This window comes from Olea europaea, chromosome 13, assembly GCF_002742605.1.
Source record: "Olea europaea var. sylvestris chromosome 13, O_europaea_v1, whole genome shotgun sequence".
NCBI classification, from domain to species: domain Eukaryota; kingdom Viridiplantae; phylum Streptophyta; class Magnoliopsida; order Lamiales; family Oleaceae; genus Olea; species Olea europaea.
This window is the reverse complement of record NC_036249.1, coordinates 2,238,052-2,256,488: the sequence shown is the minus strand read 5'-3', so window position 1 is coordinate 2,256,488 and position 18,437 is coordinate 2,238,052. Positions and strand designations below refer to the sequence as shown.

Below are 18,437 nucleotides of genomic sequence, written 5' to 3'. Positions count from 1 at the left end.
AGAAGAAATGATAAAATCCATTAAATGTGTAAATATATGACCCGTTGATAGGTCTTATCATTCAATATCATATAAGAGCATTTTTAAAAGGCTCTCCATTTATAAAGAGCATCTTATACATAATAAAGAGTATCTTTAAATTTAGAAGTAATTTTTTCATATACTCTAACAAGCTCTCTACTTTAATTCTTTATTTTTTTTTCAATAATTATTTAATAATTTCTTCGCATATTTTATTTAAGTATAATTTTTTATATATTAAGGACCGATTAATTCAAATGTAATTTGAAAATTTTAAATTGTAAAGCATTGAAATTTGTAATGAATTAAATGTAATCATTGTACATTAAGAATAGAGAGTGAATTTGACTCTCTAAATTTGAAGAGCCAAACACTCTTTCTTTTAAAAAATGAAAGTAGAGAGTCTTTTGGAATTCATTTTTAAATATTAACTCTCTAAAATAAAGAGTATTTTGTATTTAAAGAGTTTCTTGAATATGCTCTAATGTCAGATGACCCCCCAATAAAGATAAATAACATTATTCTTTAATTAATTGAACAAGTCTAGGTTGACCTAGGCGTATAAGCGGTCCGATTTTATCGATTTTTGACAAATTTTCAAGTCAAACCGTTTAAATCGGTTTGAGAAAAATTCAAACCTAAATCAAACCATTTTGAATGGTTTGAAAAAATTTTAAACCTAAACCTAACGGTTTGGTCCGATTTTAAACCGTCGATTTCGTCGTATATTTTTTTGTTTGTCTATTTTTACGACATTAAAATTTTTGAAAAAAAAATGAAAATTTGGACCATTATCCCACAAGTCCAATCGCATTTGTTGACCTGTTGTTTCGTGCGTGAGACCCACCCTCCTCTCTAATGATCAATTTTCTCATTATGATAACATGACATTTATGACTTGAACATGTGCTAAATATATTTACTATAAATTTAAATATCTACTAAATCAAAGTGAAATCACAATAAACTAAAACATGGTTTTTTTTTTTTTTCATTTTTGTTCACCTTCATAGTTTAATAACATTATGGTAACGGTACAATACAAGTCTACTAAACGAGATATAAAGCCCAAAAAACATAATGATATTCAATAAGATCTCGTGATCATCATATCTGAAAAAAAGGTTATTGGTTAGACGAAGAGAATAATCAACCACAATAATAAAGCAGTTGTTTATAATATGTAAACATAACAATTACACAAGCTTACATTAGTATGTTGTTACGAAACGCATTTAATTTTAGATTCTTACCTCAATTTGCTCAAAAATATTATTGATTTGAAACTTTATTCGTAACAAATATTATCTTCAAAGACCTAGGATCTTTTTGTCTCCGATTTGGTATAATGGACTACAATTCCACTTTGAAGAGGCATAAAAAAATTGAAGAAGAAGAGTGTGTGGTGCTGGTGGCTCAAGACTGTGTCGGGTGTCAGCTGGAGTTTATATGAATTTTGAAGGGGAAAATGATTTTTGATAGATTATGTTTGTTTTGAGGTTATTATATATAAATTAGGATTATTAGGTAATAATAATATATATGTATTAGAAAATTAGAAATTGAGAAATTACTCACAATGACAAAACTATTGAATTTTACATATTTAGATGAATTTTCAAAAAAATTCATTTTTTCATTTTTATAAAATTTTTACCGATTCGATTTGGTTTTAAACTGCAATTGAAATTCTCAAACCTAAACCAAACCATTTTGACCGGTTTGGTTTGGTTCAAAACCATTTCATTGACCGGGTTCACGTGGCACCAAACCGACGGTTTCTAAAATACGATTTCAATTCGATTTTTCGATTTTTGTTTACAGCCCCGTTGACCCCCATTATCACCTAGACTGGTGATAAACATTACTGATGCTAATGACATTATTCTTAATTTATAATTACTCCTAGTCAAATCTAATTTTTCACACATTTTTGGGATTCACAAATACTACAGATTCATAAATACTACACGTTTAATCACCATTCATTTTTATCTGTTTATAATTTAAACCAACTATAAACACCGTCCAAACAATTGTTAATAGAGGGGGCACTGTCAATTTATCTTACGAAAATGAAATTGTACTCTACGTTGAATAAACTTATTATTTATTGAAAGTGCTTATATCAATCTATGTGGTAATGAAGTTTGGTTAAGATAAAAAAATATATATAAATAAAATATGACAGATCACCGATTGTAGATTGTTGGCTCAATTATCACATAAAGGGTAAACGTCTACTTTATTTCGAGAAAACACACGAAGAATAGCACTATAGAATCTTATCTCAAATTATCGGCAAAAAAATTCTAATTTAGTTGTTTACGAGGAATAAAAAGTAGAATAACGCTACATGTATATAATTATTCATAAATTAGTGTACAAATTGATGACATGTCATTATATTAAAGTTTAACTTCTTTCTCTTCTTCCATTTTTTTTAAGCTTTATCTTGACGTCAATCTGTGAATAATTATGTACAAATAACATTATTCTAAAAGATATTAGAGAAAATTGAGGCACTCCCAAAAGTTATTGAGTACTACGTAGACACTACTTCCATTTTAAAATTTATGGAGGTTTCATTTTTATTATTATATTCACCATGTCACCAAAAGTAAATGGGTAAATCCATTCACGGTAACCATACTATGTTGTTAATTAGTAAACGTACTTCAATTTTGTTCAATCAAATAACTACACTTAAATGCAATATCAATCGGGTAACTCCGTTCAATTTCTTCACTTGCGCTAATGAAAATTAATCGTGTGACAGTCGATAATGATGACTGCCATTTACTTTGCTAAAGATATTCTTATTTCATATTTGCATCTAAGACTTATGTGTGATGGCCATTGTTTATTAATATCACATAATCAATTTCTATGACATTGGTTAGAGTTAGCTCAATTAAATCAAACTAAATTATAATAAGTCGATTCAATCAAATTAAAACATAATTATTCGATTGGAATCAAATTATAGTATAGTTACACCATTGACAAAATTGAAGTACAATTACTCACTTAAATTAAAGTGAAAGTATAATTAACACCAAGTGAATTTATCAAAAAGTAAATATACATACTTCTGATTTTACCATCTACTTAATATTATGTTGAAATTCTTATTTCATTATATTTAAGATATATTTTTCTTTCTATCTTCATATACTTTTGAGTTACATGAGATCATTAGTTTTAAGGGATAATTGTGGCAGAGGTCCCAAATTTTTAAAATATTAACAGATTTTTTTCAAACCTTTAATTTGTTGCAACCATCACTCCAAATATTTCGAAACGTTGCAGTGAAAATCTTTTTGGATAGTTTCCATTTATTTTTCCATCAGTTGACCCAAAAATTAAGTTTAATCATATATTTTATATTTTAAAAGGGACAAAAAAGTAATTATCTATTAAAATAAATTTTAGTAAAATAAAAAAAATAAAGAACAAGGTCACTGTTCATCTTCTTTCCCAAACCTATCCTCCACCAATCCCCACCTCCAACTCCAATCCTTTGTCCTCATGGTCGCTGCAATATCTTCCACTATAATAAGGCATACCAGGAGGAGGTGGTGTAGTGATATCTTTGGCCTGAGCAATCGGAAAATCTTCCTCCTTGTAACTTACTTTCCTAAAACATCGGAAGCAACTCATTTCTTCACCCCTTCCAAATCAACTCTCAATAAAATAAACACAGATTTGTCCTTTAAACAATGGAGCCCGACAATAAAACTTGCGAAAATATCTGTATTTTCCATGACTTTCAAACCTCAGAATTCTAGAAAAAAAAAAATAAATCCTTCAAATAATAGATGGCGTGAAAATCTTGCAAAAATTCTCCTGGGTTCTTACGAAATTAAGAGTTTTAAGGAAAAAATGCATCTGTAGAAAAGAGGGGGGTGGGTTGGGTCCTCCAAGAAAATGAAGAACCCTTAAGATAATGGCACAAATTTCTACTTAAAAGTTGTGGAAAAGGAATCATTTGAGAAGAAGCAAGAAGTCATGTTTATGGACGAAGCATCTTCGAGTGAAGAAATTTCTCATTTACATAGGAGAAAAATGAGGAGATTTGAATAGGGAGACAGGTTCTTTATTTTGTATTTATTTTTATTTTTTTAATTTAATTTTTAACTTATTTTAATGCAGTAAATGAAAAGTTACTATTTTACCCTTTTTTAAAAATATGGTTAAAATCAAATTTCATAGTCAACTAATAGATATTTGAATGGAAACTATCCAAAAGGCTTTTGTCGTAGTCTTTCGAAAGGTTTGAGGTGATGATTGCAACAAATTAAAAGTTTAGAAAAAGTCTGCTAATGTTTTAAAAGTTTAGAGCATTTATTGCAATTATCCCTAGTTTTAATTAAATAAAGAACTGATAATCAATTATATCAACTATACTTTATTACTATATGAAAATTCAAAATTCATTAAATATTCCATTTCACTTGATCTAGTAGAACTTTCTCAAAATTTTAAACGATTATAATCTAAAATATAATAATTTTAATTACATCATGGAAGACTCATATGTACTACCTATTTATTAAACACTTATTATTATTATTATTATTATTTTTTTAAAGTAGAAATTTTGCAACAAAAATGAAAATAGAACATAGGCTAGTTTCATTTCTGTTGTGAATATTTTAGATTTTATTTATTTATTTTTTCAAGCTAGAAATAAATTTTCACAACATATGATTATATTGCTTAGATTTCATATATCATTCAATACTAAAGAATATAATTTCATTGATGGAAAATCACCATCAAATAAGTTCAAAGCATATCACGATGAAGTAGCAACGAAATGAATATTTTCAATGACTTCAACATAAGTGTCAAAGACTCGTATATCCAAAATGATAATTATCAAAATTAGTTGTCAAGAAAAACTATTGGCATTTTGCATTATATTATTTGTTCTTTTTCTCATTTTATATATAACTTATCACTGAATTTTATTTATTTTTTAAAGACTCTAAATAGTAAATATAGAAAGATTGCATCCCAAAGATGCCAAAAATTTAAGAAAAGGAAATTCTACATAAAATGCTTCAATTTTGAGCATGCCTCTTTCTAGTGACCTCTTTCAAATTTGAAAAATTTCATGGCTGCTGATAAATCACTTTCACCTTCACTGTCCCTTTGTGCATGTGACAAATAAAACAAAGTGTGATGAAGTGGTGAAGTTGGATGATCTACCCCTTCTCATTATTGCACATTTCATTCGTTTAAATGTGCCCATCGTCTCACTCTCACCTCTGCAAACACATCCATTCACTCCTTTAGAAAGTCCTTGTGAATTATAAAGGTTTGCAATGAACACTATCAATTCATATGCGGGGTCCGCTGGTAATATATGGTAAGGGTTTGATAGTCGTCAAAAAAATGGGGGGTGGGGTCGAGGGGACCATTTTTATACAACTTCCATGAGGAGGGTTTAGTAAATTTAACTCTTTTTAGTTGCACTTCATCTGTATGACTAATTTATAATAGTCAATCAATCATATAGTGGTGAATTCCCTAGCCTTGTACACACCGTCCGTCATACAATGAGAGATCGATCATATGCCTGAGGTTGTTACCTTAATTGAAATGAGGAAACATTAAACACAATTATACGAAGCTTGCAATTGGAATGAAGTCATAAAAAGTAGTGATATTAGATCATATGAGATCACTTATATGACAAGTCGTCGTTTTTCATGAGCTGTACATCATTTACACAGTAAAAAACGTACATTATATGCCCTTCTTTGAGCCCCATTTTATCAAAAAATCATTTTTTTTTAAAAACTCATTTTCGACCGCATATTTTTCAATAAAATCATTTTACACATAACCCAATTTTTTTTTAATTTTCTTCAAAAAAAAAAAAAAAACACTTCCAAAACAATTAATGTTATTTAATTCCATTGGTGTTATAACTTCAGTCTACGAGGTACAAATGCGCCGTGTAGATTGAATTTATAGCCATAATAGGGCTAAATAGCATTATTCTTCCAAAATATATTTTCCCCTCAAAATGGGGCTCAAACAATGAGTCACATTGATTATTATCATTGTAATTATGGGTTGTAATTGTGCCTGTATAAAGACAGTTGTTTCTCACCAAATAAAAAAAGGGTTTACATTTCAAATAATGCTAAGCGTACACTCCATAGTTGACATTTTAGTGTACATTTCATTGAAATTAAAAAAGTGTTAGGCGGAAAAGGGTTTTTTTTTTTTTTTTTTTAAAAGAATTTAAACTGTCTAATTATGTGTCGCTATTTGACACATTGTAAAAAAGAATGTACATGTAATATGCTTGTTACATATTAAATCCCAGTACATGATGATCATAATGTCACTTCATCTCATTTGTTTTTATATACAATATCGAATTCCAAACATACGAAAATGGCAAAATCAATCAAATTTCAAATTGAACATGAAAACTGAAGCTATATAACAATGGTATAAGTTTGCAATTTGAGAATTGGAAGTATTGGAAAACTGTAAACCTCAAATAATGATATAATCACAAGACAAGTTACAGACGGGCAGCAATGAATCTAAAGAATGTGTTTGAAGTGTTGAAATATTGTTCAACATTCAAGAAAAATGAAATGGGATGAATAAATATGAAGAAAAAATGAAAACGATATTAGAGGCAAAAACCTTGTTATATGCAGCCGCATAGATTAATACAATGCAGTCCCATGGCCTATTGTATGAAATTCTAGGGCCTCTTTAGGTTGTTCTATGCTGTCGCATAGATTGATACTATGTAGTCGCATAGTTATACAAAATTGACCGTTGAAGGTCGGTTTTCAACCGTTGCAACTCCTAATTGTGGTGGCTTTTCAACCTATTTTGGCACCAATTCATGCAAATTGGTGGTGGCCTATATATAGGTGATGCATTTCAACTCAAAAACAAGTAAGAAATATTTGTGATTCATATTCATTCCAATATCAAATATCAAATTTTTGATTCACATTCATACTCTTTTCTTCCTTGTATTCTTAAAGTTTTGGAGGGTCGCACTTATGCTTTAGTGTTAACGACATTGAAGAAAATAATGCATAGTTCCGAACATTATTTTTTGGAACAATTGCAAAAGTATCTTCAGATTGAGGAGGAATCCAGAATGCGTGATAGGAGTGAAAATCCTTTGGAAGGAACTTCTAACGCAAATACTGTTGAAAAATTCGATCTGCCTACAAAATCTAACAAGAGGAAGCCTTCAAGGAACTTTAACAAGTGCAAGAAGAAGACTAAAGGAGGACGTTTTGTTTGTGGAAAATCTAGTCACTACTCTAAGGAGTGTAAACACCGAAAACAAAACAACTCTGAGGGTAAAGTGAATTCCATCCAAGAGGAAAAATTGTGGCTACCATAAGTGAAATAATTGCTATCAAAGGAAAAGTATCCGGATGGTGGTATGATACTTGTGCAACCATACATTTATCATATGATAAATCATTGTTTAGAACATATCATGAGATGAATGGAAGCCAAGAGATTTAAATGGGTAACGAAATGCGGTCCAAAGTAATTGACAAGGGAAATGTTGATATTATCTTCACATCCGGGAAAATCATCACTCTAACAAATGTATTGCACATTCCGGATGTAAATTGGAACTTGGTTAGTGAAAATTTCTTAGGCAAATCGGGCATTATCGAGCTCGAAAAACTTGTATTATCCCTTAATGGGAATTTTGTTGGAAAATGTTATTCTTGTGAAGAAATGGTGAAATTATGTACCGTTGACAATGAATTGAATAAAACTGATTTTGCTTATGTTGTGGATTTATTTTCATTACGGCATGCTAGATTAGGTCATGTTGGAATAAGTACCATGAAACACATGAAAAATTGTGAATTAATCTTATATGATAAAAATAATGAAAGTAAATGCAAGATATGTATAGAATCTAAAATGATCAAAATGCCTTATCATAGTGTGACAAAGACTTCTAAAATTTTAGAACTTATTCATACCGATATATGTGAAATGAATGGCATGTTAACTAGGGGTGGAAATAAGTATTTAATTATCTTTGTTGATGACTTTTCTAGATATACGAATATTTACTTGATAAAGCATAAAAGTGAAGCTTTTGATATGTTTAAAATATACAAAAACGAGGTTGAAAATTATCTAGAAAAGAAAATTAAAATCTTAAGAAGTGATAGAGGTAGCGAATATTTTTCCAACAATTTTAACTTGTTTTGTGAACAATATGAAATAATTCACCAATGTTCTGAACCTAGGACATCCGAACAAAATGATTTAGCTGAAAGCAAAATTAGAACCTTAGTTGAAATGGTCAACGCCATGCTTATTCATGCTATGTTGCCATTTAACTTGTGGGGTGAAACTTTATTAAGTGCATGTAGGATACATAATAGGATTTTTTCGAAATATACTAGGGTTTCTCCTTATGAATTGTGGAAAGGAAAAAAAACCAAACATTGGATACTTCAAAGTGTGGGAGTATCTTGCTTATTGCAAGAACACGAATCCGAATAGGACCAAATTAAGTTCAAAAGGCATTAAATATACCTTTGTGGGGTATGCGAATAATAGCAAGTCTTATAGATTGTTGAATTTGGAGTTCCATGTGATTATCGAATCCAACGATGTGGAGTTCTTTGAGGATTCGCGATCTTCGAAATAATGAATTGAGGGAAAATCTTGAATATGTCCCTAGCGCAAGTGGAACACGTGATGAAATGTCTATTAAAGATGTTGATGAATCTAGTGAACCACGAAGAAACAAGAGAACTCGGGTTGAGAAGTCTTTGGGACCGGATGAAATCGATTCTCAACTTATTTTCTTTTATTTAGTAGAGAGAAACGAGTTGAATGTTGTAAGAACAATTCCTTTTGTTCTACAAGTGGATTTCAACCCTAAGACTCATAAATAAGCTGTGGCTTCACGTGATAGCATCTTTTGGAATGATGCAATTAAGGACAAAATGGATTCGATAATGTCCAATAATACTTAGGAACTTGTTAATTTACCACCAGGATCCAAACCTATTAGATGCTAATGGGTATTTAAGAGAAAATATAATGTTATTGGATCCCTAGATACTTTCAAGGCTAGATTGGTAACTAACGGATAACGACAAAAGAAAATAATCGACTATTTTGATACTCATGCACCAGTTGCTAGAATAACATCGATTAGGATATTATTCGCTTTAGCTTCAAAATATGACTTGCTTGTTTATCAAATAGATGTCAAGACGGCATTCCTAAATGGAAATCTCAATGAGGAGGTCTATATGGAAGAACCCGAAGGTTTTACCCTACATGGGAATGAACATAAGGTATGCAAATTGATGAAATCTTCATACGGATTGAAGCAAGCATCTAAAAAATGGCATGAGAAGTTTGACTTAGCAATTATATCTTTTGGGTTTAAACATAATAGTGTAGATAAATGTTTATGTTTCAAAATATGTGAAAATTATGTAATATTTATATGCTTATATATTGATGACATGTTGATTATGAGTAATCACATGGACGGTATAGAAGAAACAAAGAGATTTTTATCTTACACATTCAAAATGAAGGATCTTGGACATGTAGATACCATTTGTTAAGGGAATATAATCCCATATCGGTAAAATACCAAAATAATGACCAATATATAAAGGATTGGGACACTCCTCTTAATAAGGTTGACCTTATTAAGATGGACCCCAAACCTTAACATGATATCAGAGCCCATTAAGCTCCAACGAGCGATTCGATCCGATTAAGTCTCTAAAAATGAGCACACGAATTTCAAGATTGGTCTGCTCAAACGAGCCACCATCTTGCGGGGGCATGTTAAGGGAATATAATCCCACATCGATAAAATACCGAAATAATGACCAATATATAAAGGATTGGGACACTCCTCTTAATAAAGTTGACATTATTAAGATGGACCCCAAACTTTAACACCACTTTGGGTATCAAAGTCACAAAAACTTGTGGGGTTACCTTTTTAGTCAATCATATTATATTGAAAATATGATAAACAAGTTCAAACATTTGAATTTAAAGGAATATAGTATCCCAATCGATCCAAATCTGACATTCGTAAAGAATAGTGGAAGGGGCGATTGCTCAATTGGAATATGCAAGTGCTATAGAAAGTCTTATGTATGTAATTCAATACACAAGACCGGACATAGTTCATGCAATAAATAAACTTAGCAAGTTTACTAACAATCCGAACAACGATCATTGGAAGGCTATTAGGAGAGTTCTTGGATGCTTACAAAGAAAACCAAGAACTTGGGCGTACAATATAATAAATTCTTGGTAGTATTGGAGGATTTACCAATGCTAGTTGGATATCTAGCACAGGTGAAAGTAAAACAACTTCGGGATGGGTGTTTACTCTTGGAGGAGGTGCTGTTTCTTGAAAATCAAAGAAACAAACATGTATAACACACTTAACCATGGAATCTGAATTTGTGGCACTATCGGATACCGAGAAAGAGGTTGAGTGGCTTAAGGATGTCTTCTATGAGATACCTTTGGGATCGTAAAATATGTCTTCAATACCTATCATGTGTGATAGTCAAGCCACGCTAGTGAAAGCATATAATTAGGTATACAATGGAAAGTCTAGACATATGAGTCTAAGACACGACTACATAAGGAAATTAATCAAAAATGGAATAATTTTCTTAAATTATGTAAAGTCAATAGAGAACTTAGCGAATCCTTTAACTAAACCACTAGATAAAGATTTAGTGGCATTTACTTCGAGTGGGATGAGATTGAAACTCCTTTTGCAATAAAGGTCTATCAATGATAGCAACCCTACCCGTCATTATTCAAAAGGTAATCTATGGGTTCAAAGGGTAAAAACAAGTCATTTGATGTGTGGGCTGGTTTCAGCATTATTCAAATCCGCAATAACCCTATCTTAAGTAAAATAATGCCGATTGTTACTGAAATGAGGGTTGAGCATTAAAGCTCTTAATGAAATTTAGTGCTAAAACACAAGTACTTCTAAAAGTAACAAATGTACTGGAAGAACTTTACCTAAACAAACTTTGAGGTGGTGCCGTCTCAATTGAGAGTTGGAGTGTCTCTCTTAAAAATTTGTCGAATAGGATGAGCGCAAGGTCATAACAGTGCTAAGTGAGTTATGAGGAACTTGAGAATATGTGGTACTTGTATGTGTTCAAACCGATATTGTCACACGGAATAATTGGTTCAAAGCTACGGCTACCTTTGATTCCGACTTTATTTTGTTTGGATTACATTATTGCTAGATTCAAATCGAAAGATATTTAGTCCTTATGCATGAGTATCGTATGATTTGAGTATGAGAACTTTCTCGAATTTTGAAGAAGTGGGGGGTTGTTGAAATGTTGTTCAACATTCAAGAAAAATGAAATGGGATGAATAAATATAAAGAAAAAACGAAAAACGATATTAGAGGCAAAACTTTGTTCTATGCAGCCTCATAGATTAATACTATGCATCGCTTGGTCTATTGCAGGAAATTCTAGGGCCTCTTTGGGTTGTTCTATGCTGTCGCATAGATTTATACTCTGCAATTGCTCGTTATACAAAATTAACTGTTGGAGGTCGATTTCCTACTGTTGCAACTTCGAATTGTGGTGGCTTTTCAACATATTTTGGCATCAATTCATGCACATTGGTGGTGGCCTATATACAGATGATGCATCTCAAGCCAAAAACAAGTAAGAAATATTTGTGATCCATATTCATTCCAATATCAAATTCTTGATTTACATTCATACTCTTTTCGTCCTTGTGTTCTTAAAGTTTTGGAGGGTCACATTTGTGCTTTAGTGCTAGATCTTTTTTCAAGGCTTAATATAATCATACGAACTGTTTGCCAAAATCTTAAGCATCTCAATCAATCCCAAGAGGAGACAAATATAGTTTGAGGACGGCGATTACGCGTTCAAGTCTTCGATCTTGTTCTTATCAAATTTCTGGTGTTAATTATTTTTGTTGTTGCATTATTGTGATATTATTCTTGTCTCTACTCCATTTCTCCTCCATATTTTCCAACATGAAGAGCATGAAAGGAATGTGACGAGAGTTTGGAATGAAGGAATAAATGAAAGCGATCCTTGAAAAGGAATGCCAAGAATTATAGGATAAATGCTGGAAATACTTTACAAATCCACACACATTTGATGTTACATTTACCGGCTTGTCTTGACTCTGTAAGTAATATTTGTTATGAAAGTTCATATAACATGTGTGATTTTTCCATTCATATCCTTTTCGGAATTATAGAGGGACAGACATGATAGCGATCAGAGCACATCAATTCCTGTTGAGTCCAACCAAATCATGGTTTGCAATTCTAAATGATATCGTCGGATTGAAACTTTACTAAATATGGCAATGGACCGAATATAATGGAAAGATTCATTTAATTGATTGCAAATGAAAAAAATTTCACGTTGTAATGTTATGTGAAGAAAATTAGTTTGTTGGAAACTACTTTAGGCCAAGATGTCGATAGCCTAAGGTAGCGTGTTCAGTATGCCAGCTTGGGTAGTTAACAAATCAAGTTCTGAGCCATATAAGTGAAAATGGACTATTTTGGGCTCATTCTAAATTTCTAATAAATAGCAATGCCCAAGCCATCGTATATATTATGAAGAAAAAAAAAAAAAAAAAAGCAGATTGAACAAACACCGCCACATCTGTTTCTGGTGAAAATCTAGTAGTTGCACTTCTGTGCAAGCAGATTTATTGAAATTTTACTCCCCCTGTCCAAAAACAAAAACAGGGCCTACGTGGCCCTATTTGAAAATAATTTGTTGAGAACTGCTACAGTGCCAGGACAGAACCCTCACAGGCTCCTCTCAACACAAGGGACAGGGCATTTTTGGGTATTTTGTTAAATGAGGTGGGGACCCACCTCATGTGAAAGGGCCTGTAAACATCTTATAAAGCTGAGCCTATGCACTCAGCATTATTCTAATTTGTTTGCTCCCTCTATCCCACAAAGTCAACTATCTTGAAGTCAACAATGTGACCTAGTTGGTTGCCTAAGGATTCAACCAATCAACTTCTCCCCATTGAACTATGACATTGTCAAGGAATACAATACAAATAGTTTTTAAATTTCAAGTATATAGTCCATTTTTTTTGTTTTATTTTCTAACATTCATTTTTAAGTGCACATTCTCCAAATAAAATAAGTAAAGATGGGCCATAACTTTTCTTTATTATCAGAAAATCTACATCAAAAAGTCTCCTAAATATAGTTTAAGAGGAAAAGCGTGAATATACTTTGTCTATTGCACTCGAAAAGAAATATATTTGTTATTAATGGGACTCGGTCGTTTGTTGTTAAGAATTTATAGTAGGATATTAAGCTGAATACCACAAAAACCAAAAAGAATAGGTAGGAAAAAAAAAAAAAAAGGTCTGATAATTGATAGTTTATTCTTCTATTATTCTCGTCCCTTGTTTTAGAGATTGATGGATATTTATTATGCAAAACATTAACATCGAAGAATAGTTGTCACCAATAAAGATAAATTAAGTTGTAAAAGTCTCACATACAAATATATGCGTAATTAGCATTAAGGATACAACTTCACGTCAAATAATTACAAAACAAATAGACAACGTATAAGAGTGTTACATATTAAAATGAAACTATGAGTCAGTATTCATTAAGTACAAACAAGCAATTCGATTTGGCAATGACTCAAACGAGTAAACGAATTTCCAATTTGATGTGGTAAAATAAGTAAGAATTAATTTATTTGTACAATCATGCTTGACAATAATGTTAACAATGTTGTCAAAATTCAAACCATTGATTTAAAAAACAACTTTTGAAATATATGAATATGATGTTATCAAGTGTGAATTGCCGACTAAAATTGTCAACCAACATTGTACACCAAGCATGATTCATAATCATTTTGCGGGACATATGTTGAGGATCGAATATCATATCGAATAAATATGAACAAATAAACAAAATATAACGATTTGAGTTACTCCTTTTTAATGATGTTGACACTTTATGATTGAATTCCAAAATATTAATAACTAGCATACCAACGAGTTAGAATTTTGTCACTAGCTTGTAGAAAATGACTACGTATCCCATTCATTAAATAGTGAAAATAATTAGGTATCTTGTCAATGCAGGAATTATTTCAAAGTAATTGTGCAGAACATGGTCTCAATATTCTATAATAGAAGAATTTCTTGTGACTTGCTTTTTCATTTTTTGGCTTTTCTATTCTTGTTTTCAACCTTCGGACCAAGCAATTTAAGACAATTATTGCTTATGTATCGAAGTCGTTGGTGTAGCACATCCAAGCCCAGTACGCGTTTTCTTTCCCTGAAGGTCGTCCGATGATTCTACTTTAGATTATAACTCTTCCTTGAATGCAACTCATAATTTTAACTACTGTGCAATTCAAAGAGAACTCTTGAAATATTCTTGATTGGAGACGAGTCGACTATAGCCAAAGTCGTCTCTCTTCTTGAAAGAGGATCGATTCGTAATATGCACATAAAGATATCATCCACGTATTTTATACATATTCACTATCAAATATAATCTATGATCAAAAGATTACTTATAAAATAGATAGATATAAATATCAATGGTTGGGATTTACAAGAGTCCATTATCATGCAATTTAGGACCCGTTTGGCATGACTATTGGTTTTAGTTTTTCTAGAAAAGTTTTGGAGAAAGTTGCCTTAATTTTTGTTTGTAAAATAATTTTTAAAAATACTTTCTGTTCTGAAAGTGTTTTTAAAAGAAGTCATATTGGGCGAGTTTTCTTCAAAAGCTTTTTTAACTACCAGAAATACTTTCATAAATATTAGCCAAATGGGTCCAAAAATAGTTTTAGAGTCTCAAAAGTGCCTTCTGGCTTTTCAAAATTCATGCCAAACAAGCCCTTATAGCAATGTCCTAAAGCTATCGAAATTTGGTATACGAGGTAATTACCTTAAAAATGTAGGCATGAACTATGATTATCTTCATTGACCCATTCATATAATGATTAATTAGTCGTGATCATAGGATAAGTCAGAAAACGTTGCCCAAGAGCATTACCTTTTCTTTAACAATAAGGTACATTAATATATCAAAATCTCAAAATTCCCTTATTAATATTTTAATTTTACTGAGTGTCACTATAAGTTAGATATAAGAAAAATATAGGTTAGTTCGACAAAATATAAGCAAACAAATTACCTAACTATTAAAATAATTGGTCAAGGGGTGACTCGGTCCACCATTACCAGTAACGGAATTAGCTTCATTACATTTTTAATGCATTAAATTTCCATTTGGCATTTCTGCAGCGAATTCTCAGAAACTTCCCAACAATGATTGAAATCAATGAGCAAATTATTGAAGCTTAATATGATATCCGGCAATGCGTATTCAATTGTATAGAATACTAAAGCACATTGATTACTTGTTCAATTATGTTATTAAAATTTAAATACCAATAAAGAAGAACTTAAAATTTTGTTTTGTGTCTAATTACGAATCAAATATATGATAGCTTCTACACCAGAACTAATTACTAGATATCGTCCTATAAGTCGTGAAGTAATTTATTTTCTTCGATTAGTATTATTATCTTTGAGTCCCGACATTTATGTCACACTCCGAAAGTAAAGGATGTATAGGCATTTCGACGGAAAATTAGTGGTAATTAATTTGGAAAATGTAAAACAAATATTATCAATTGTAAAATTTGTGCAATTCTTGATAAAATTGTCATTGCTTAGCAACATAGTTCGGACATATCAAGGAGGGATTGACTAGGTTACCCTATATATTCACGTCCAAATACAGCACTTATACAGAAAACAAATACAATGCAGTCACTTAATTAAAATTAGACGGTTGTGTAAATTCTTGTTCGATCTTAGATAAAATGCTACAAGACGGTAATGGAAGAAAAGAAGAAGAACAAGCAAGGTAGAGGGCCAACTGGCGGCAAGTTCTTGTATATAAAAAAATGCAAATAACTATCTTGACTCGATCAATGATCTGATTTACCAAAATCATTGGGAAAAAGTATTTATTTTTAAATAATTACAGGGTGGACGGGGACTATAAATATCCAGCCTCTTCTACATGCAAAAGCACAAGCCTCTCCTTCAGAGTCTATTCTTCACAACATCAATTTCCTCTATTATTAAGCTTTTGATTTTGATTTTTGAGTGAAAATATGGAAATCCCAGAAAAGATTGAAAGGTTTTCAAGCTGCCGGGGAGTGTCTTTTGAGATTAAACCACATTCTGATCTATTTGCCCTCCCAACTCCGGCCATAATTAACCGTTCCGGCGGTAGTAAAAGATCTTGGATTCCATGGGGAAGCTTTTCTAAAGTGGTTCCATCTTCTGAAATGTTGGAAAGAACAATGAGCAGAAGCAGTAGCCACTTCTGTGATCTTGAATTTGAAGAAGATGATGATGAGGTGGAGACTCTTGCTGATATTGAAGAAGGCCACGAAGAAGAGAAAAATGAGCAAGTTCCGCTACCACTTCCACCACCGCCTAAGGCAGCTGCCGCTGCCGTTGCCGCTACCGGTGGTAAACAGAAGCAGTCATCAAGACTCTCAGTTATACTGCTAGATCAGGGATTGTTTACTGTTTACAAACGACTTTTTGTTGTTTGTTTGGCTATAAACATTACCCTTTTGGTTCTTGCTGCTACCGGGAACTTCCAGTATGCAAGAAATAGGGCTGCATTATTCTCCATTTGCAACATATTTGCTTTGGTACTCTGTCGGAGTGAGGCCTTTCTGAGAGTTGTTTTCTGGTTGGCAGTGAATGTATTGGGGTGGCCATGGGTGCCCCTTAGGCTCAAAACCATGACTACCTCTTTACTTCAATCACTAGGTGGAATACACAGTAGTTGTGGAATTTCCTCTATTGCATGGCTTATTTATTCATTAGTCCTCACTCTAAAAGACAGAGAAAATACCTCGTCCGAGATCGTCGGTGTTGCCTCCACCATTCTTGCACTCCTTTGTTTGTCCTCAGCCGCAGCATTCCCACTCGTTCGACATCTCCACCACAACGTATTCGAAAGGTCTCATCGGTTCATGGGTTGGACCGCACTTGCTCTCCTATGGGCATTCATCACTCTCACTATCTCTTATGACCCTAAAACAAAATCCTATAGCGATGATATTGGATCAAGATTGGTTAAACAGCAGGAGTTCTGGTTCACACTCGCAATTACTATCCTAATCATCATACCGTGGTTGACTGTTCGGCGTGTCCCAGTTCAAGTCTCGTCACCGTCAGGCCATGCCTCGATCATCAAGTTCCAGGGTGGAATTAAGGCTGGAATACTGGGTAGGATTAGTCCATCACCCTTTTCAGAATGGCATGCATTTGGCATAATATCAGACAACAAGAAAGAGCACATGATGCTGGCTGGTGCAGTAGGTGACTTCACAAAATCTCTAGTCACTAACCCACCTACCCACTTATGGGTTCGAAAGGTCCATTTTGCTGGGCTTCCATACCTAACCAACATGTACGACAGGATCCTTTTGGTAGCCACTGGCTCAGGAATCTGCGTCTTCCTCTCCTTCCTCCTGCAGCCATGCAGGGCTGACGTTTGCTTACTTTGGGTAACAAAAAATGTAGATCAAAATTTTGGTAAAGAAATTAAGGAAATGTTGAGCGGACATCCTAAGGAGAAGGTGATAATCCATGACACGGCCTTGCTTGGCCGCCCGAACGTGTCGGAAATGAGCGTCACCGCCGCTAAGAATTGGGGAGCTCAGGTTGTGATAGTCACTAGCAATCCAGAAGGTAGCAGGGACGTGGTTGATGCTTGCAAGGGTGCAGGGATTCCTGCTTTTGGTCCCATTTGGGATTCTTGAATCTCGACCAGCAACTACATATATATTACACATATAAATGATGACAAGGTATATTTCTGTGTGTTCCTAATTTAAGATTGTAATCATTGGAATTAATAGCATTTTTATTCGTAATAAACTGGTTTATTTTCGACATAATTGTATCGTTGATATGTGATCACCAAAGGGATTGAGTTAAATTCAGTCCAAAATAATTTCATCCTTTCAGATTCTACTGTTGGAAGACACTATCTTTTTATGAAAAATAAGGAATTCAGATTTTTACTTTCAAGAAAAATATGGAGTCAAAAGCATCAAACTTAACCCTTGTTAAGTAGGGATTAGAATCTTGATTTTAATTTAAGTCAAAATCAACAATTAATTTTAATTACATATTTCATAAGATCTACAACTTTTCAATATCACATTTTATCATATTTTATAAAAATCTGATTTTAATCCCCACCAAAGGGAGTTTATTCAATTAATAAAGGAACAAATTTGATGCAGCGCAAAACAAGGAAT

At 32.5% G+C, this 18,437-nt stretch overlaps 1 protein-coding gene across 1 annotated transcript; it reads left to right on the top strand.

The window, feature by feature from the left end:
* Positions 1-16,196: 16,196 nt before the first annotated feature.
* On the top strand, positions 16,197-18,093 carry LOC111408181. Its single transcript, XM_023037979.1, has one exon. The coding sequence runs from the start codon at positions 16,263-16,265 to the stop codon at positions 17,931-17,933; it is 1,671 nt and encodes a 556-aa protein (XP_022893747.1). The 5' UTR covers positions 16,197-16,262; the 3' UTR covers positions 17,934-18,093.
* Positions 18,094-18,437: the final 344 nt, after the last annotated feature.